The 18,533-nt window shown below is 42.6% G+C and overlaps 1 protein-coding gene across 2 annotated transcripts in view; it reads left to right on the top strand.

The window, feature by feature from the left end:
- The first annotated feature begins 6,059 nt into the window (after window positions 1-6,059).
- Window positions 6,060-18,533, top strand: part of LOC309508412 (piggyBac transposable element-derived protein 4-like) — an 88,123-nt gene continuing 75,649 nt past the window's right edge. The window contains exons 1-2 of one of the 2 annotated variants that reach the window (XM_082183038.1): window positions 6,060-7,152; window positions 7,282-7,756. In XM_082183038.1, the coding sequence (XP_082039164.1) occupies window positions 6,490-7,152; window positions 7,282-7,756 (1,138 nt within the window). In that variant the 5' untranslated portion in view covers window positions 6,060-6,489. Of the gene's footprint in view, window positions 7,153-7,281; window positions 8,163-18,533 lie in introns of those variants that run through there. The other variant, XM_082183037.1, reaches the window with a different exon arrangement.

Below are 18,533 nucleotides of genomic sequence, written 5' to 3'. Positions count from 1 at the left end.
GCTCTGTGGCGACAGCCGCGCCGTCATAGACTGCGAGTCCAGAACGATACCCAGAAACGAAATCGTTTGACTGGGGTTCAGTGAACTCTTCGCCCAATTGACCGTGATACCAAGATTCTCGAGGTGATCGAGTAAAATGGTTCTGTGCTCCACGAGCTGAGATCGTGATTGAGCTAGGATCAACCAGTCGTCCAAATAGTTCAGCACTCGCATGCCTCTGAGTCTGAGAGGAGCGAGCGCTGCGTCCATGCATTTCGTAAATGTACGAGGTGCCAGGGACAAGCCGAAGGGCAGGACTGTATACTGGTATGTCTGACCCTCGAAGGCGAATCTCAAGTATCGCCTGTGATATGACGCTATCTGTATTTAAAAATACGCGTCCTTCAGACCTATCGACATGAACCAGTCTTCTCGGCGAACATGCGCGAGAATTTTGCTGGTCGTGAGCATTTTGAAACTGCGTTTCACTAATGCTCTGTTCAGCCGTCTTAGATCCAGTATGGGTCTGATACCACCGTCCTTTTTGGGGACAAGAAAGTATCTGCTGTATAGCCCCCCTTCGCTTTGAGCTTGGGATACATGCTCTATCGCCCCTTTGCTCATCAGTTTTGATATTTCGGCGCGAAGTAGGTGTGCTACTCCTAAAGTCACCGTAGTTTCGACGCGCGCTGTGAAGCGGGGAGGGCGTCGACAAAACTGTAGCGAGAAGCCTCTGTTTATAATGTCTAGCACCCAGTCCGAAACCCCTGGAAGCGCTGCCCATGCCTCTGCATGGCTGGCTAAGGGTTGGATGCGAAGCACGCTCTGTTCTGCAACAGAGGTGCTTCGGGGCGCAATAACATAGGCGTTACGCCTGTGACATTCGAGGCGGGGAGCGCGCTTATTACAGCGGGCAGAACGCTCGTCCTCGACCCTACTACAGTGCTTAACTGAGTGAGGGAGGGCTGAGAAAGTCTCGTGGGACTCATGCTGTCTGCGAGTAAATGTGGGCAGGAAACGGGCACATTCACTGCTTTGGACGCGCTGCCTGCCTGAGCAGAGCGAGCGCGCACAGGTCCCGTTTTTACAGAGAGCCTGTGATCTGTGAGACATAGTGTTCGTGGGCACTGGGAAGTGGGCACTTTTACTATGTTGGAAGCGCAATCGACCTGAGTCGATTTTATGTGCGCGAGCCCTAGGGGGAAGCGCGCTGATCACAGTAGACAGAATGCCTGCGCTCGACCCCGCTGCGGTGTTTAACCGAGCAAAGGAGGGCTGGGCGAGTCCCGTAGGACATATAATGGCCGTGAGTAAGTGTGGGCGCGGGAGAGCGGGCACAGTTACTGCAACGAGTGCACTGTCTGCCTGAGCAGAGTGAATGCACACAGGTTTCGTCTTTACAGAAACCACAAGGCATGCAGAACATAGTGTTTGTGGGCACTAGGCAGTGGGCACGTTCACTATGTTGTGTGCGTGATCGACCCGAGTCGAATATATGAGCGCGGGCTCTGTGTGAAGGGCTGTGCTAGTGTGTAGGGATGGGCACTAGGCAGTGGGCATCTTCTCTACACATATAGCATCATCGGCCGTGGCCGGGACTTCAGTAGAAGTCTGGCCATGTACCAGGTGCTCGTGGGCTGCAAAAAAAACACGTCTGCAGTTGCCTCTCGGGGAACAAACAGAGTGATTTGCATTCGGCGGCATAAATATTTTCTGCCGGCAGACCTGGGATTCGAACTCGGATCCCCCGCGCGAAAGCCTAAGAATCTACCACTGGACCACAGTGAAGATACATAGACAAAGTCAGCGCGAGTATTATCCACACTGGCGTTTGCTTGCAGGCATGTACCACGTGCTCGTGGGCAGCAAAAAACACGTCTGCAGTTGCCTCTCGGGGAACAATCAGAGTGATTTGCATTCGGCGGCATAAATATTTTCTGCCGGTAGACCCGGGATTCGAACTCGGATCCCCCGCGCGAAAGCCTAAGAATCTACCACTGGACCACAGTGAAGATACATAGACAAAGTCAGCGCGAGTATTATCCACACTGGCGTTTGCTTGCAGGCATGTACCACGTGCTCGTGGGCAGCAAAAAACACGTCTGCAGTTGCCTCTCGGGGAACAAACAGAGTGATTTGCATTTTCAGACGCCTGCAAAATGCCAGAATGTGAGAAGAGTGGATATCGCCCAGCTACAGCGGGGCTGAAAACCCTCCATTCTCCTTTCGCCAGTGACGCACGGGAACCGTAGAAACGGTGTTCGGTTGCAGGCAAGCGGGTACTACGCGCTCGCTGGCTGCAAAATGCATCTCTGCAGTCGCCTTCAGGGGACTGACAGAGCAAAGCATTGGCGGCATAAATATATATGTCGCTAGACCGGGATTCGAACTCCGGTCTCCCATGTGGAAAACCTATAATTCCACCACTGAGCCACAGGGGGATACAGGCTTTTGAAAGCGGCGTCAACATTTATTCTTCGGCGTTTGCTGGCAGGCAAGCGTGTTATAACAGACTCACTTGCTGCAATAATATTTCCAGTCGCCAAACAGGGAACTGAGAAATGTGAGAGAAAAGAGGTCAGACCGACCAACGGTGAGAACGCTCTTTTCTCCTTCGCCGGTGAATGACGCGTGCAGAGGCAGGGTAGCTTTTCTTGTAACGTAAAGAAAAACTAATCCCGCCATCCGCTTCCAGGAAGGGCAGCCTCGGAAAGGATGCCCGGCGAGTCCTCAGAGTCACCGTAGGCAATTGGCTCGGAGTAAAGGCGTTTCGCCGTCAGCGAGCGCGAGCGCTGCATTTGAAGGCATCTTGAAAAAGACGCAGCTCTTTTAGGGGTGAGTGTTGCAAAGCGAACACACACACACACACACACAAGAACAAGAATGTAAAGGATATGGCGTCGGAAAGCGCAGCAGGTACGGCGGTAGAAGGCGGCATTGGCCTGCTGCTTCGAGGGCTCGTCCCGCTGAAGTGCTTGCATCAGACGACGCGTGCTTCCTCGTGATCCAGCGATGCGTGAGCTTCGCTGAAGAGATGAAAATCAAGTGAATCAGCCTTCTCGAGCTCCTTATATAGAGGCTAGCCACACCCGTCTCGGCGGGAAATGGCTAGGAGGGCGCGAAGCGTCCTCATTGGCCTGACGTCACCTCAGGCCTCGCTCGATAGGCTTATGCAGTTGCTGCAGAGCAGCCAATGAGCGAGCGAGCCGTCTCGCCATAGCTAAGCACTGCCGCAACGCGCTTTACATGTATGAAAATTAAGGATAATTTTTTGCTTCAGTATTTCGTGAAAAGAGACCCTTTCCCGTAGCGTTTTACAAAACGCAGTACGAGAGGACTCTCGTAAGAGAACCTTGTTAACTTCTTTAAAGTTCTTTTTGTTTTTCCTACACTCTCTCATCCAATGGCCAGGTTTACCACAGTAATTACAGCTGCCCTCTCTTTTAGGACGTTTGCGTTTCTGTTCATTCTCTGTGTTAATCTTAAAGGATGCTGCTGCAATTTTTACTCTTTCTTTAACATCAGAGTCTCTTTCCCAAGTAGCTAAACTGTCCAAGTTGTTTTGCAAAGTTCTCGTAGCCCATGTGCTGTTTAAGAAAGCCAACGCCTTTCTATGTTCTGACAAAAGCCCATCAGACCATGTGCGAACTAAAGGGCCATTATCCTCTAACACCTTCTCTGAAGTGTCCGCTATACCACTGTATGCTGCAGCTGACTGACAAAATCTTTCTGTGTAGGGGAGCGCGGGGCACAACCTAACGCGGGGCTAGTTGTAACACGCTTGTTTTAAATACTTCCGCACATACTTGGATGACGAAACTTTGTGTATTTACTAGTTGCCATATCAACACTATATATATAAAAAAAATCCGCCAAAATTATTATTTATTTTGGAAGATATCCATAGACATTTATTAAACCATAGCAAAAGTAAATTTCTTACTTATAAGTTAATTTTTCATCTCTATTTTTTGTGTTTATTTAAAATAAGACAAATCTGATATTATTTTAATCTCCAAGATGTTATTTAACAGTTGAGATAGTTATTTAATGCTTCGCTAACTAGCAGAAGACACTAGCTGGGTTTAAATCCCAGTTGTGCAGGCGGGGCATGTTGTAACACTGCGTTACAATGTGCCCCTATTAGAAATATGCTATTATATTCTATACTTTTATTAATTTTATTGGGAAAACGTGAGAAAAAGGTGAATAAAGACTGAGAGTCAATGTTCAGAAATGACTAATTATTTATTTGTTTTGAACTATGTTGTATAGCTGTGTTTTCATGTGTTCGTAGTCAAAACTCATAAATGTGTTTATATTTAATTATTAAAAATTGCCATTATTTTATATGAAAACGTTTTTTAATTGTATTTTATTTAGAAAATATTTTAGTTTGTTTTGTATATATTTTGTATTAGATCAGATAACATTTTAAGCTGTCATATGTTATGTTACAATGTGCCCCACACATGTTACAATGTACCCCACCTATGGGGCATGTTGTCACATTTCACTTCCATTCTTTCGGGGTATGTCAAGATAAAAGTATATACTGTATTAATAAAACAAAACCACATAATTGTATTAGACATGTGGGAAATTAATGTGGGAAAAAATAAATACTCTGAACCATAAGTAGATTTACACAAACTGAGAAAGTCAAAAAGCGTTAGGTTGTGCCCCGCTCTCCCCTACTCACAAACAGTTTCACCCTTCTTCTGTAAACAAATGGTGATCTTTGACCAGTCAACTTTTGGTCCAACAATGTTCTTTAACACTTTCAAAACTTCCTCTCTCAATTCATCTTTACTGGCCTGTTGCAGTTCAGAATTGTTTACAGCACTTTCAAAATCATTGAATTCTGACTCAGTCAAGATCTGTGATATTAGCTGAGTGACTTCAGCTAGAGTCATATCATAGAGCCGCATCTTTTTGGACAACTCTCTCCTAAACTCAGAAAAATGTCTTTGCACTGATGGCAAACTTTCAACAAGTCTCTCTATTTCCTTAGGAGCTAAAGATGTTTTGGCAACAGTTTGTATTTGGACAACAGAAAAGTTGGGAGTAACTCTTTCAGTTCCCTGAGATCTTCTCCTAGCCCCACAAACCTGCACTGAATCTACAGGCTCATCAGTTACTGATCGGATGGCTACATCTGTTTCAAAGAAAGCTTTTAATTCAGGATAATTGTTATCAGGCTGACTAACTTCTTCCACATCAGTTTTTTCTGCATCTTTGTTGCGGTTTACTTTCTTAGTCACAGAAGATAATCTAGTACGGAGCTCTTTGATCTGTTTCTCTAGCTCTGAGTTGCGCTTAGACTGTTCTGTAGCTAGTGTTAACACTAGAAGTCCCAGAGTTTTTTAACCCTCCTTTAGCCAAGTGGATGCTAACTGGCCAGTCTTTTGGCTACCATTAGCATCAATTCATGTGTAAATGTGGTCATTACCTGAGCAATCTGCAGGGGGGTTGGGGGGGGGGGGGGGTGTGAATGGTTGCTGGTGGCTTGTTTGTATGTGTGGGGGAGGGAGGGCTGCTAAAAGCAGAGAACGATTGACCATGTCTCACATTGGCATGTAGGGTCTTGCCCAGGTGTAAACAGGTATGAATTAGCACATCTAATTGCATGCAGCTTGCTCTCAAATGAGAGGTAATTCCTTTTGTGCTGAGGTGGATAAAATCTCACTGCACATAGCCTACTACTTCAGTGCCCTCAAGAATTCTGTGGTGTACGAACCTCCTCTCCAAGAAAAGAAAATGCAGACAAGGCTCACCACTCGGCAGGCCTTGGAAATGATCCTGAGTGAAGTAAACCCTTGTGACTCAGATGGAGAAGACATAGAACTTCCGCCGGATTCGGACTCAGAGCTGTCTGATCTGTCTTCAGGTTAAGTTTCATTTCATATTATTTCCTATTTCATTTCAAACCAGTAAGTGGAAAACACCAAAAAAGCAGAGTGGAGTGACATAAATATTTACTCTGCCTTTTTTGTATTGTCCACTTTTTTGTTTGTACTACTTAGCAGACATTCACTGCCATCTGAAGTGCAAAACATTATTAGTTGTTTTTGCTTTAGTTGTATCTTTTTATTTAGGAAGATATTTCAGACATTATTCCGATACAGAGAAGGAGATACTGGAATTATTATTAGTATCTATGCATGCATTTGTGATATCATTTGACTTTTCCATTGCTCACAATTTGAATTTGTTCACACTGCAGATGAGGAGACTGCTCCTCAACCAAAAAAGAGAGCCCGTTTGGGGACTGACCTGACAGAGACAGCGAAAGATGGCACAGTGTGGCGTGAAGAACAGGTGGGGACGCGTCTCCCTTTCACCCCAATAAAAGCGTACGCTGCAGATGGAGAGCCAACGGCTAAGGCCAGGAAAAGTATCTCGAGTCACCTTCAGAGCTTCCTGTGTTTCATCACTCTTGACATGCTTCATAGCGTTCAAGAATGAACTATTCAACATGCACAGGAAACGGAGCATGTTCATTGGTTCATGGCCCTCCCTGAACTAATGGCATTTATTGCAATTGTCATCTTGCGGGGGCTTACCAAGGTTCCATCACTACGTGACTGCTGGTCAGCAAACCTGGGAAACCCACATATCATTGGAACAATGCCGCGAAACCGCTTCCAAGACATCATGCGACACCTACGCTTTGATGACAGGTCCACCCGGAGTGATCGAGCAAAGACTGATAAGTTTGCTGCAATTTCCAGTGTGTGGGGATCATTTGTCACCAATTGCATCACGTCCTACAACCCTGGTCTACATATCACCGTTGATGAACAGCTTTTCCCGTCAAAGACTCGCTGCTGTTTCCTGCAGTATATTGCAACTAAACCTGACAAGTTTGGGATCAAGTTTTGGGTGGCTTGCGACCTAAAATCCAAGTACATTTGTAATGTCCTCCCATATCTTGGCAAGGACCCTAGTCGTCCCAGTGGAGAGAGACTGTCTGAAAATGTAGTGATGAGGCTGATGGAACCATTCCTAGACAAGGGCAGAAATGTTACCACGGACAATTTCTTCACATCGCTGTCACTTGCGCATAAACTTCTTAGCCGGAAAACCACCATCTTCGGCACAGTCAACAAGATTCGCCGGGAAATCCCTCAATCCGCTAGACACACAGATCGCAATGAATTCACCACTCAGGTATGTTGCAGGTCTTTTGTGGTTCTATGTTTATGTGTTTCTAATTTTTAGAATCAACACCGCCAAGTGTGTCATTGTGTCATTGTGTGTAAAAGTGCTATGAAAATAACAATTTATCTTATTTATTAGGTGTTTTCAACCACTGCTGCTACGCTGACGGCGTATGCGGCCAAACGGAAGAAGACCGTCTACATTCTTAGCAGCATGCACAGCGTGATTCAGACTGAAAATACCACCAAAAGGAAGCCAAACACTATCACCCTTTACAACACCACAAAGTGCGGCGTGGATGTGATGGACCAGATGGTGTGGGAGTACACTGTCCGCACAGGGACACGGCGCTGGCCACTTGCCGTGTTCTATAACATGATTGACATGGCAGCACTGAATGCACATGTGCTGTATCAAGCATGCACCGGAAGGCAGGAAAGACGGGTGGACTTCCTGCTGGAGCTTGCAAGAGAGTTGGCTAACTCTCATATGTGTGCGAAGAAGGCAAGAAAAGAACAATTGCTTCGGACACAACCCTCCACACCTAGCCCTGGAAAAAGAGCCATGTGTCAGGTCAAACACCAATGCAAGAACAATCATGCCACTGTGCGATGTGTTCACTGCTACAGATACAGATGTGGTAAATGCAGACGGGAGATTGTGAGTGATTGCTGGAATGTACTCACTCACTTTTTAATATTATTTGTAAATATGTGTACAAATGGTTGGTTTTTATTTTATTTTGTACTGTTTTTATCAATAAATCTCAGCAACAAAGGAAAAAAAAAACATGTGTGTTGATTTCTCCCTAAGATGGCAAAGTGAAACACAAGTTTCCTTGAAGTGGCTCAGCATGGCCCCACATTGTTTGCATAACAAAAGCAACTGTTCACAGCTGATTAAGGATATTAGCCTAAAGCCTTCCAGCCCATCGGCTGTCCTGCGGGTTTTATAGGTAGAAAAGCCAAATGGCTGCTCTCTGGGACTTCTAGTGTTAAACCAAATTCTCTGTGACAACAGATAATGGCTTTCACATTGTTCTTGCGAATACTTTCTCCTAGTACCTTCTTACAATCTTCAATTGACCATACTTTGTCAGCATCAATGCCAAATTTCTTTGTTAAATTCAATCTGACTGGCTCAGTCACGATGGAGTCCATGTGCTCTGATAACAAAGACTTGAATTCACTATCTGTTAAAGGTGTAGCTAGTCCAGCTTTCTCAGTTGTGGGAATCAGTCTAGTACTTTTCCTAAACATTTTGTGAATTTCTATGTTACCACACAAACACTAAACTTCTCTGATCAACAGAGGGTACACGTTAACACAGATCAACTATTGTTAACCTTCCTTGCCCAGAGCAAAGGATAACACAAATACAAAACTAGCACTTTACGCTAATCTTCCCTGCCTGACAAGAACAGAGGATAAATTTCATCTCTAAAAGACAACTTTAGAGGATAACATAGTTAACAAAACCCTGCAGCTGTTTGTTAACTTCTTCTCTGTCGGCACAGAGGAAAACAAATTTGTACTGGTCTGCATTGGTTCTTTGAATAGAGTGAAACTCACCGAATCTTTGGTTGTACAGAAAACATTCGTCTGGAACTCAGTCAGCTTTGTTGAGATCTTTGAGCTTGAAGTTTCAAGATTCAGTCTGGAACTCAGTCAGGCTTTGAGATATTTTTTTAGCTTGAAGTTTTCAGTCTGGAGGAAGCTGGAAAGATTCAGTCTGGCAATCGTTGTCAGATCTTTGTTGAGCTTGAAGTTTCAAGATTCAGATCTTTGAGCTTGAAGTTCTTTGTTGAGTTTCAGTTTCTCCATCCGGGTCATGGCACCATCTGTTGGAAAGTTTTCTTTCTTCGACGCAAGACCAGGAGACAGTTGGGATCGCGTTCAACAGAAGTTATTTTTTATTGAGAACTCCGCTGTACGTGGCTGCAGTACTTCCAACATTATCTGACTAAGGGAAACTTTACATGGTTTCTTTATAGGCATTTTAGTGGGCTGTCCTCAAAGGTGCTGAACCTACACACAGCCTTTAGGGATGACCACTGAATCTAATCATCTAAAGACAATAGAGGCAATTACCCCCAACTGAGATAATGGTACCCCCCAAATTGTATAAACAACACATGGTCACGAGAACTAAGACTAGGTAAACATTCACACATAGTTCAACTCTTAGTAGAAAGATTAAAGACTAACAAAACCCCTTCAAAGGAAACTGTTCAATCTAATCAGTAAATGGATGCCCTCATGTTCACCTTGAATGCCCAATAGAGTATAGTTCACCTTAGTTTTTTATGTGAGGTTATGTAAGGAAATAGGATCAGCAGATCTTAAACATATTCTTAAATTTGTAACCCTTCACTATATTGTATTTTATTTTTAAACCATGCTGCAAAAAAAAAAAAAAAAGAAGCTTGAAAAAAAAACGTTTTAAACCGTTTAACTGATAACTGATAAATTTTTACTTTCAGTTAACGGTTAAACGGTCAATATGAGCATCCCTAACTCTCATAGAGAATAATGTGTTCAAATTTAAAAGACGTGGCGTTGCGCGGCGCTGAGCTGCGCGTCCGGTGTGCGACCCCCTTTAGAGAGAAAGAGTTGCGACACTCTTTGATGTCGCCGCTATGGCTGTCACGTGGTTCATGTAAGCCCCAATAGTTCCAAAACATACGCTGGCTGTCATGTTCTTCTATGGGACAGACAGCAGCGATTGCATTATTGAACGGTAAATATAAAATAAAACACACACCCAAGTACTTTTTCAGCTGTTATTGCATTATTGCATTTTGTTAATGTCAGTTTTGCATTTGGAGAGGCAACATTTCACTAGAATGTACATTTCCTGAAGAAAATGTGAGTGGTGCTTGCAGTGGCAAAACTCGCCAATCGGTTGCTAGAGTGTGGTACATGATTGCATACGAGCCAACAAACATGTCTGTACGATGTTCTGGTACAAATGAAGACCAGTATAAGCATCGCAAAGGGCCTCTGATACAATATAGACGGCTGAGTTTGAGTGGTACTACTCGACCTCAGTGCTGCATTTGACACTGTCGATCATAACATACTTCTTGACAGGCTGGAAAACTGGGTGGGGCTTTCTGGGATAGTCCTAAAATGGTTCAGGTCATACTTAGATGAGAGAGGTTATTATGTGAGTATAGGAGACCATAAGTCTGAGTGGACATCCATGACATGCGGAGTCCCTCAAGGCTCAATTCTTGCGCCACTCCTGTTCAACCTGTATATGCTCCCAATGAGCCAAATAATGAGAAAGAACCAAATTGCTTACCACAGCTATGCAGACGACACACAGCTGTACTTAGCCCTATCGCCTAACGATTACAGCCCAATTGACTCCCTGTGCCAATGCATTGATGAAGTCAACAGTTGGATGTGCCAAAACTTTCTTCAGTTAAACAAAGATAAAACTGAAGTCATTGCATTTGGAAACAAAGATGAAGTTCTCAAGGTGAACGCATACCTTCACTCCAGGGGTCAAACAACTAAAAATCAAGTCAGGAATCTTGGTGTGACACTAGAGTCAGACCTTAGTTTCAGTAGTCATGTCAAAGCAATAACTAAATCAGCATACTATCATCTGAAAAATATTGCAAGAATTAGATGCTTTGTTTCCAGACAAGACTTAGAGAAACTTGTGCATGCTTTCATCACCAGCAGGGTGGATTATTGTAATGGACTCCTCACTGGCCTACCCAAAAAGACCATAAGACAGTTGCAGCTCATACAGAACGCTGCCGCTAGGATTCTGAGCAGAACCAGAAAATATGAACATATCACACCAGTCCTCAGGTCTTTACACTGGCTCCCAGTTAGATTTAGGATTGATTTTAAAGTATTATTACTGGTATATAAATCATTCAATGGCCTAGGACCTCAATACATTGCAGATATGCTCACTGAATATAAACCCAACAGATCACTCAGATCATTAGGATCATATCAGCTAGAAATACCAAGGGTTCACTCTAAGCATGGTGAGTCTGCTTTTAGCTATTATGCCAGCCACAGCTGGAACCAGCTTCCAGAAGAGATCAGATGTGCTCCTACAGTGGTCACATTCAAATCCAGACTCAAAACACTTTTGTTTAGCTATGCATTTACTGAATGAGCACTGTGCCACTGTTCGTCCGACTGTACTGTACTGTATTTCATTTTATTTTTCTAAACTGTTTTAATTATTCTTATTTCTTTTTATTATTTTTATTTCTTCTATGTAAAGCACTTTGAATTGCCATTGTGTATGAAATGTGCTATATAAATAAACTTGCCTTGCCTTGCCTTGCCTTGGTGAATGCTGCGCGTCGAGTTGTTCCAGAGGTAACGTAAGTTTCTGAAATATCGACCTCTTTTTAATTGTCAACATGTCATTTGTACATGCACAGCGTAATTATTTATATTTTGTGTTGGTTTCAACCAATTTTCAAGCACTGCCTGCTAGTTACTTAGCTAGCGCCAACTCAGCCAACACGTCACATAATGAAAAGTTAGTATATCCCAAAAATTCTAATAAATAAAAATTGCTATACAGGTGGTAGCGATTCATTACCGAACTAAGATGCTACCTTCACAGCTGGCGAAGTCGCGCTAGCTAACTAGCAAGCAGGCAATGCTAGAAAATTGGTTGAAACAACCAAGATAAAATATAAATAATTACGCTGTGCATATACAAACGAAGACCAGTATAAGCATCGCAAAGGGCCTCTGATACAATATAGACAGTTGACAATTCAAAAGAGGTCGATATTTCAGCAACTTACCTCTGGAACAACTCGACGCGCAGCAATGTAAATGAATGGGGTCCGCCCAAATGACAGTGTTTGGAACTAATCCGATCTTCAAATCCTGGAAGTAGGCGGTTAAAAGCGCCGCCATTTTTTACAACGGAGGTCTATGGGAGTGTCGCAACTCTTTCTCTCTATGGCTCTGGTTTTGAGTGATTGGTGAAACCAATTGTTTTTGTGTGCAGATCTCAGAGCTTAGGCTGCCTACAGAGACGCGTTTTTTTTTTTTTTTTACAGCCTGCTTATGGAGCGGGCAGCTAGCAGATCGTTAGGAAAGATTCGATGAATGTGATCATTTATGTTTGGGCCTGAAATCGCTGATACAACCTTTAAGTTACCTTTAAGAGAAGGAAACGGCAATAAGTAATAGAGATTGAACTGTTATACTTATGCTTCTTAAGCAATAAGTGTTCAAATTAATCTTTTTATGTGATATTTCAGACGTGTTGAGCTTTTGAACATGTTTGCCAATACACAACGTAACTTGGACCACAGCTGAACGGGAAGGCGACATTTTCTTCTAGGCTGTTTATGGTAAGTAATTTTAAAATTGGTTTTGTCTAAGATTAATTTAATGTATTTCCTAGGCGGCAAAAAGACCGAAAATGGTTTAAATTTATTATAATTTTCGTCCTCTTTCGTTGACCCGTTTCCATTGAGTCCATTTTAATATACATAACGTTAACGTTAGTGGTTTAATGTTAACGTAGTTGCTTTCACACATGAGCCTTTTATACGTTTTTTACATTTTAGAGATTATGTGTGAACATATCCTAAACAGGTTAAAGATGTGAGGAGCAGATGGCCTGCTTTATTTACCCAGAGACAGGTTAGCATTCTTTACTAAAACATGGGTTACTTTTATAATACAGCATTGATTTGCATTATAAACAGTCCTTTTTTTAACTAAAACTTAAAACACTTATTAGGGCCCAAGCCCTGAAAGGGCGAAGGCCCTATCGTTTTCGGTAGGATTATTAGGGCCCAAGCCCTGAAAGGGCGAAGGCCCTATTGTTTCCGGTAGGATTATTTATTATTAGGGCCCAAGCCCTGAAAGGGCGAAGGCCCTATTGTTTCCGGTAGGATTATTTATTATTATTAGGGCCCAAGCCCTGAAAGGGCGAAGGCCCTATTGTTTCGGTAGGATTATTATTATTATTATTTTTCTTACGACTATTCAGGCACTTTTGGGGCCCTTAACATGCTCAAAAACTCTTGAAACTTTGCACACGGGTCAGAACCCGCGGCCATCAGGGCCGGGCTGAAGCTGTTACCCGGGCGTGGCAGGGGGGCTCGACAGAACCCCCTGGAACGGGGTCCGAAAACTAGGTCCATAAATCAAACACGCTTGCATGTAATAATATGAAACTCGGTACACATAAAGATCTCATTGGGCCGAACAACTTTCGTGCTCTAAGTTTTACGCAAGCCCAACAGGAAGTCGGCTATTATGGGTGGTTTGAAAAACGTACGCTCGGGAATTGAAATACTCCTCCTAGAGAATTCGTCCAATCCCCACAAAACTCGGTCAGCATGAAGTCAAGACATTGAGGATGCTAAATTGCGGACGGATTTTTGATATCTCGAACGGTTTGGCCGTGGCGAGGAAACGAATTTATGGCGAATAATGCAAACAGGAAGTGTGTTATAACTTCTGCATACATTATCTGATCTTGATGAAACTTCAGCAGTGTTATCGTTGTAAGAGGCCGATCACATGGATGTGACTATTGTGAGTCAAAGTTATAGCGCCACCAACTGGTAGCAGGAAGTGTGTCACTTTCAAAATGTTTTTGACAAAAGTGGGGGGGTTAGTTTTACCCACAATTACAAAAATCAGTACGTATATTGGTCTCATCGAGCAGGACAACTTTCTAATTTGCAGTCATTAGCTCTGACCAATAGGAAGTCAGATATTTTGGTTTGAATGTGGATTTATTTGCAAATTCAGCCTCTGCATTTTTACCCACTCCTGCTAAGTGGTTTATTTTATTCACACCAAACTTTTTCAACATGATGAAAATACATTAAAGATGCTAAATTGTGAACGGATATTGAATATCTCAAACGGTTTTGATATGGCGAGGGATTAAAGTAATGTCAAAAAAGGAATCAGAAAACATCTCATATCTTCTACAAATGTAATTATACACAGTTTATTTTTTATATAAAATTATACAAATATTAGAACTAAACCCATTTTATTCTGTTTTTGCAATTCAAGAAGTATAAAAAAAGTTAAAAACAGGCTATTTAGTGCTATTTGGTTCAACAAAAAAGCAAACATAGGGCTATACTGCCCTCTTGTGTCCAAAAGGATATAAAAATAGTATATTAAACTTTTTACTAGGTAGGCCTATATTGTATTTAAATATAAATGTATTAGGTATATGACTGTGAGGATATTTTCCCATCGGTTAATCGACGTGTGACACGAGCGGGTGCTTTTAAATCGCTAATATAAAAGTGAAAGTAAAATTCGGACGTCCGCACGGACATTGATAATGGTGCACACACGTTGGAAAGAATGATACTTTTAAACATAACACTAAACCGCCATTAGGTGTCGCCAGGCGACCGTCTTAATGAGCGAGTCATTGATTCATTCGTTCAAACGATTCGTTCGAATGACTGAGTCATTCATGATTGAGACAGATGTTTATGGATTGATCATTGAATCTTTGAGTCAACCGATTCGTTCAAAATGCTGAATCATTCAGTAATGAGAAAACAAGTTGCCGTGAGATGCGCAACGGTTCTGCTGTGATCTTTGTTTAACTGGTTCTTCACAGGGCTCAAACGGAGAGAGAAAAGGTAAGGATTCCACAGCTTAACTGTTTCTTCACAGGGCTCAGACGGAGAGAGAGAAGGTAAGTATTCCACAGCTTAACTGTTTCTTCACAGGGCTCAGACAGAGAGAGATATGAACATAATATGAACGTAACTCAGCAGTTTCAGACAGAGAGAGGAATGAACATAATTCACAGCTTCCGCGTTCTCTTCTTCGGCGTTCTCTTCTTCGGGGCTCAGACAGAGAGAGAGAAGGTAAGGATTCCACAGCTTAACTGGTTCTTCACAGGGCTCAGATGGAGAGAGATAAGGTAAGTATTCCACAGCTTAACTGTTTCTGATTACAACCGAGAGAATGGCACGTCGGAACCACCAATGCTTTAGCGATGCACTCCCACACTCATGTTTCACTGCAACCCACACAAATAATCACACGTGAATATATCAATGTACAGCACTGCAAGATATCTCCACTCACAGAATAGGGCGTTGGCATGGGGTCCCGTCTCATTGGTAACAGCAGTGAAGCGTGAGATATTCAATAAACTATAAACTCCTCCCAAAAGACAATTTCAAATGACATGAAGTTCCATCCAGTTCCAAGAGACATCAATTATGTCACAATCCAGTTAAAGACATCACTTATCTCTCATCGGTGTCGATTCTCCTCTCCAACCCTTCAGTTACGCCTCAGCCCATTGGACTCGCCCTTTGCCCGGCTTCCGGTCTCCTACCGCGTCTGGAACACCAGACTGGCTGCCCCAACACCGCTCGACTCGACCCCACTCCGCTAGACTGCTGAACTCCCTTTGGTTTGAATGTAATACCTTTTTATGTTACCCCCAATCAATGCGCGCCCCATTCGCTGTTCCGCTTACTCTCCTCCCGCACCTGTTCTCAATCTTTCATAATAATCTCCGTCATTGCCCGGTGTACCCGGAACCGAAGTCTTCGCGGGTAGAGCCTGGAAGAGCTCCCCATAGGAAACTCCGGCCGGAATCAAAGGTTCCACCTCTCTCATAATCATCACCCGTGACATATTGATATGTTTTCAAAGCCTATGAAATGTTTCCTTGTAAAATCCCTCATTTCTAAATACCGGAAAAACATCTGTAGCTAAAAGATCATTTTTTAATTTAAGTTGAGTAAATGAACCAAATTTATTATCAATATACAAGTCCCTTATGGAAATTAAACCCTTTTGCTTCCATTGGGAGAAAACCTTGTCATATAAGCCTGGAGTGAAGGCATGGTTTTTACAAATTGGGCTGTCCAAATATATATGTGGAAGATCCAAAAATGATTTAATCCACTTTCATATTTTAAGGGAACTATTTATTATTAAATTCTCATTATAAGACCTTGATAAAAATTTTACTGGACTATTCAACAAAGCTTCTAAAGATGTCTTCCTATATGAGGTTCTTTCTAACCAGACCCATTCCGGTATCTCCCCATTATTCTCTGGAGTTTGTCTCCACCAGGAAAGGAACTGTAAATTAGCGGCCCAATAGTAACATCTGAAGTGGGGAAGACTAAATCCTCCTTTTGCTTTTGGCTTACACAGATGTTTTTTGGATATTCTGACAGCTTTATAATTCCATATAAATGAAATAATAATAGACTCTAATTTTACAAAGCTTGACAGGTATCAGAACTGGAATGGAAGAAAATAAATATAAAAATCGAGGGAGAGTCACCATTTTGATTGCGTTGATCTTTCCTGCCATGGACATAGGGCCCTATTTTAACGATCTGAAACGCAAGTGTCAAAGCGCAAAGCGCAAGTAACTTTGTGGGCGGGTCTCGGCGCTGTTGCTATTTTCCCGGCGGGATAAATGACTCTTGCGCCAGGCGCAAATCTAAAATGGGTTGGTCTGAAGTAGCTTCATTACTCATAGGTGTGGTTTGGGCGTAACGTGAAATAAACCAATCAGAGCGTCATCTCACATTCCCTTTAAGAGCAGAGGCGCTTTTTCCATAGCGCATTGCTATTGTAACGGCGGATTTGCCAGACGCGCGCCAGGAGCGGTTCACAGCCAAGGAGAGCAACGCTCTCGTCACGGCCGTAAAAGAGAGAAGTTACATTGAAATGGAGAAACCCACCCAAATTAACTTCGGTTAAACAGGCGTATGATAATTTGGGTAAATGTGTAAGCTAGATGTATGCTTTTATAATAAATTATCTATCTATCTATCTATCTATCTATCTATCTATCTATCTATCTATCGTAATAATGTATGATTTGCAAAAATGAAAACTGCTGCTTCTGTGTAGATTAGAGAATCAAAGTGCGCGTTGTGCACAGGCTACATTGATTATGGCCAAGCATGCGCCCTTAAAATAGCATATGAATAACATGCGCAACGCGCCACTGACTTTAAACTATTTTTTCCTGGTTAGTGGCGCAATTGTTTTCTAAACCTGCAAAATAGCATGAAGGAACGTTTGCGCCGGAACACGCCTCCTCTTTGCGCTGAACCGCCTCCGCGAGCGCAAGTGTATTTCCTAACTTACCGACGTGCTTCTGTGGAGGGAAAAGTCCGCTTTGCGCGGGTGCAAAATAGGAATGATACATGCGTCGGTGTACAAAGTCACTTGCGCTGGGTGCAAGATAGGGCCCATAGGTAAAGTCCTCCAAAATGTAATATTATCTTTTAGCTGATTCATTTTTCTATGCCAATTCGCCTTGAGTAATGCATCTGCTCCCCTTGTAATTGTGATTCCCAAATGTTTAAATGAATTGTGAGCAATTTTAAATATCCGAAGTTAAAGGCATTAACTCACTTTTATCCCAATTTATTGTGAAACCTGATAATTTGTTAAACAATTCTAAAAGGTTAAAGAGAGGTGGAATGGACAATTCTGGCTTTGATATATACAAAAGCACATCATCTGCATAAAAAGATATATATTGGGGAGGGTCTAATTAATTGCATTAATTAAAATAGGGGCGATTTCAACATTCCGCCTAACACTTTCTGCCAAAGGTTCCATCGCTAGTGCAAATAGATACGGGGAAAGGGGACAGCCTTGACATGTTCCTCTGTATAGTGAAAACGAGGCTGACAGCGTCAAGTTTGTAAGAACCGAAGCTTCTGGTTTAGCATATAAAATACATATCCATTGCATGAATTTGGCCCCAAATCCAAATCTTTTTAGAGTAGAACATATAAGCCCATTCAATTTGGTCAAATGCTCGTTGTGCATCTAAAGAGATCAAACATGCTTTATTTTCTGACAACCGACGAATTTCGGGCGCTTTTGGGTGCTTTCACATCTGTAGTTCGGTTAATTTGGTCCGGACCAAGGGCGAAAAATTATACTTTGTAGCATTTTTAAGGCGTTTTGGTTCCTTTTCACACCACACTGATCGCTCTGGTCCGAATCAGTTTATGAGTTGATAAAACGAACCAAAATGCAGTCACGTGAAAACATCCACATCACTCGGAACGCATTTCCATAACTGCACTTCGTTTGGTCAGAATTAACGTGCGGGAAAATTCCAACAGAACTCCCAGAAGTAAACAAAGAGGTGGAAAATCCGGCAGACAACACGCCGCTGTTTATGGAGAGAAGACTGCGTGGGATCATTGTATCCTTGGTCATATTTTATCATATAGTTTGTCTACACCACTTTAGACAAACAATAATATTTGAGAATGAACCGAGGATGCGGCTCGAAAATAATGTTAATAATAATTTATATCAGGCTCCGCACCTCCTCACAACTCCAAGTTTGTCCGCGAGCTGCAAACTGTCAACAAACATTTCTCCTCA

The sequence above is a fragment of the Leuciscus leuciscus genome (assembly GCF_965113295.1).
Source record: "Leuciscus leuciscus genome assembly, chromosome: 10".
Taxonomy (NCBI): domain Eukaryota; kingdom Metazoa; phylum Chordata; class Actinopteri; order Cypriniformes; family Leuciscidae; genus Leuciscus; species Leuciscus leuciscus.
Note: the sequence above shows the minus strand (reverse complement) of the source record. Positions and strands in the feature narration are given on the sequence as shown.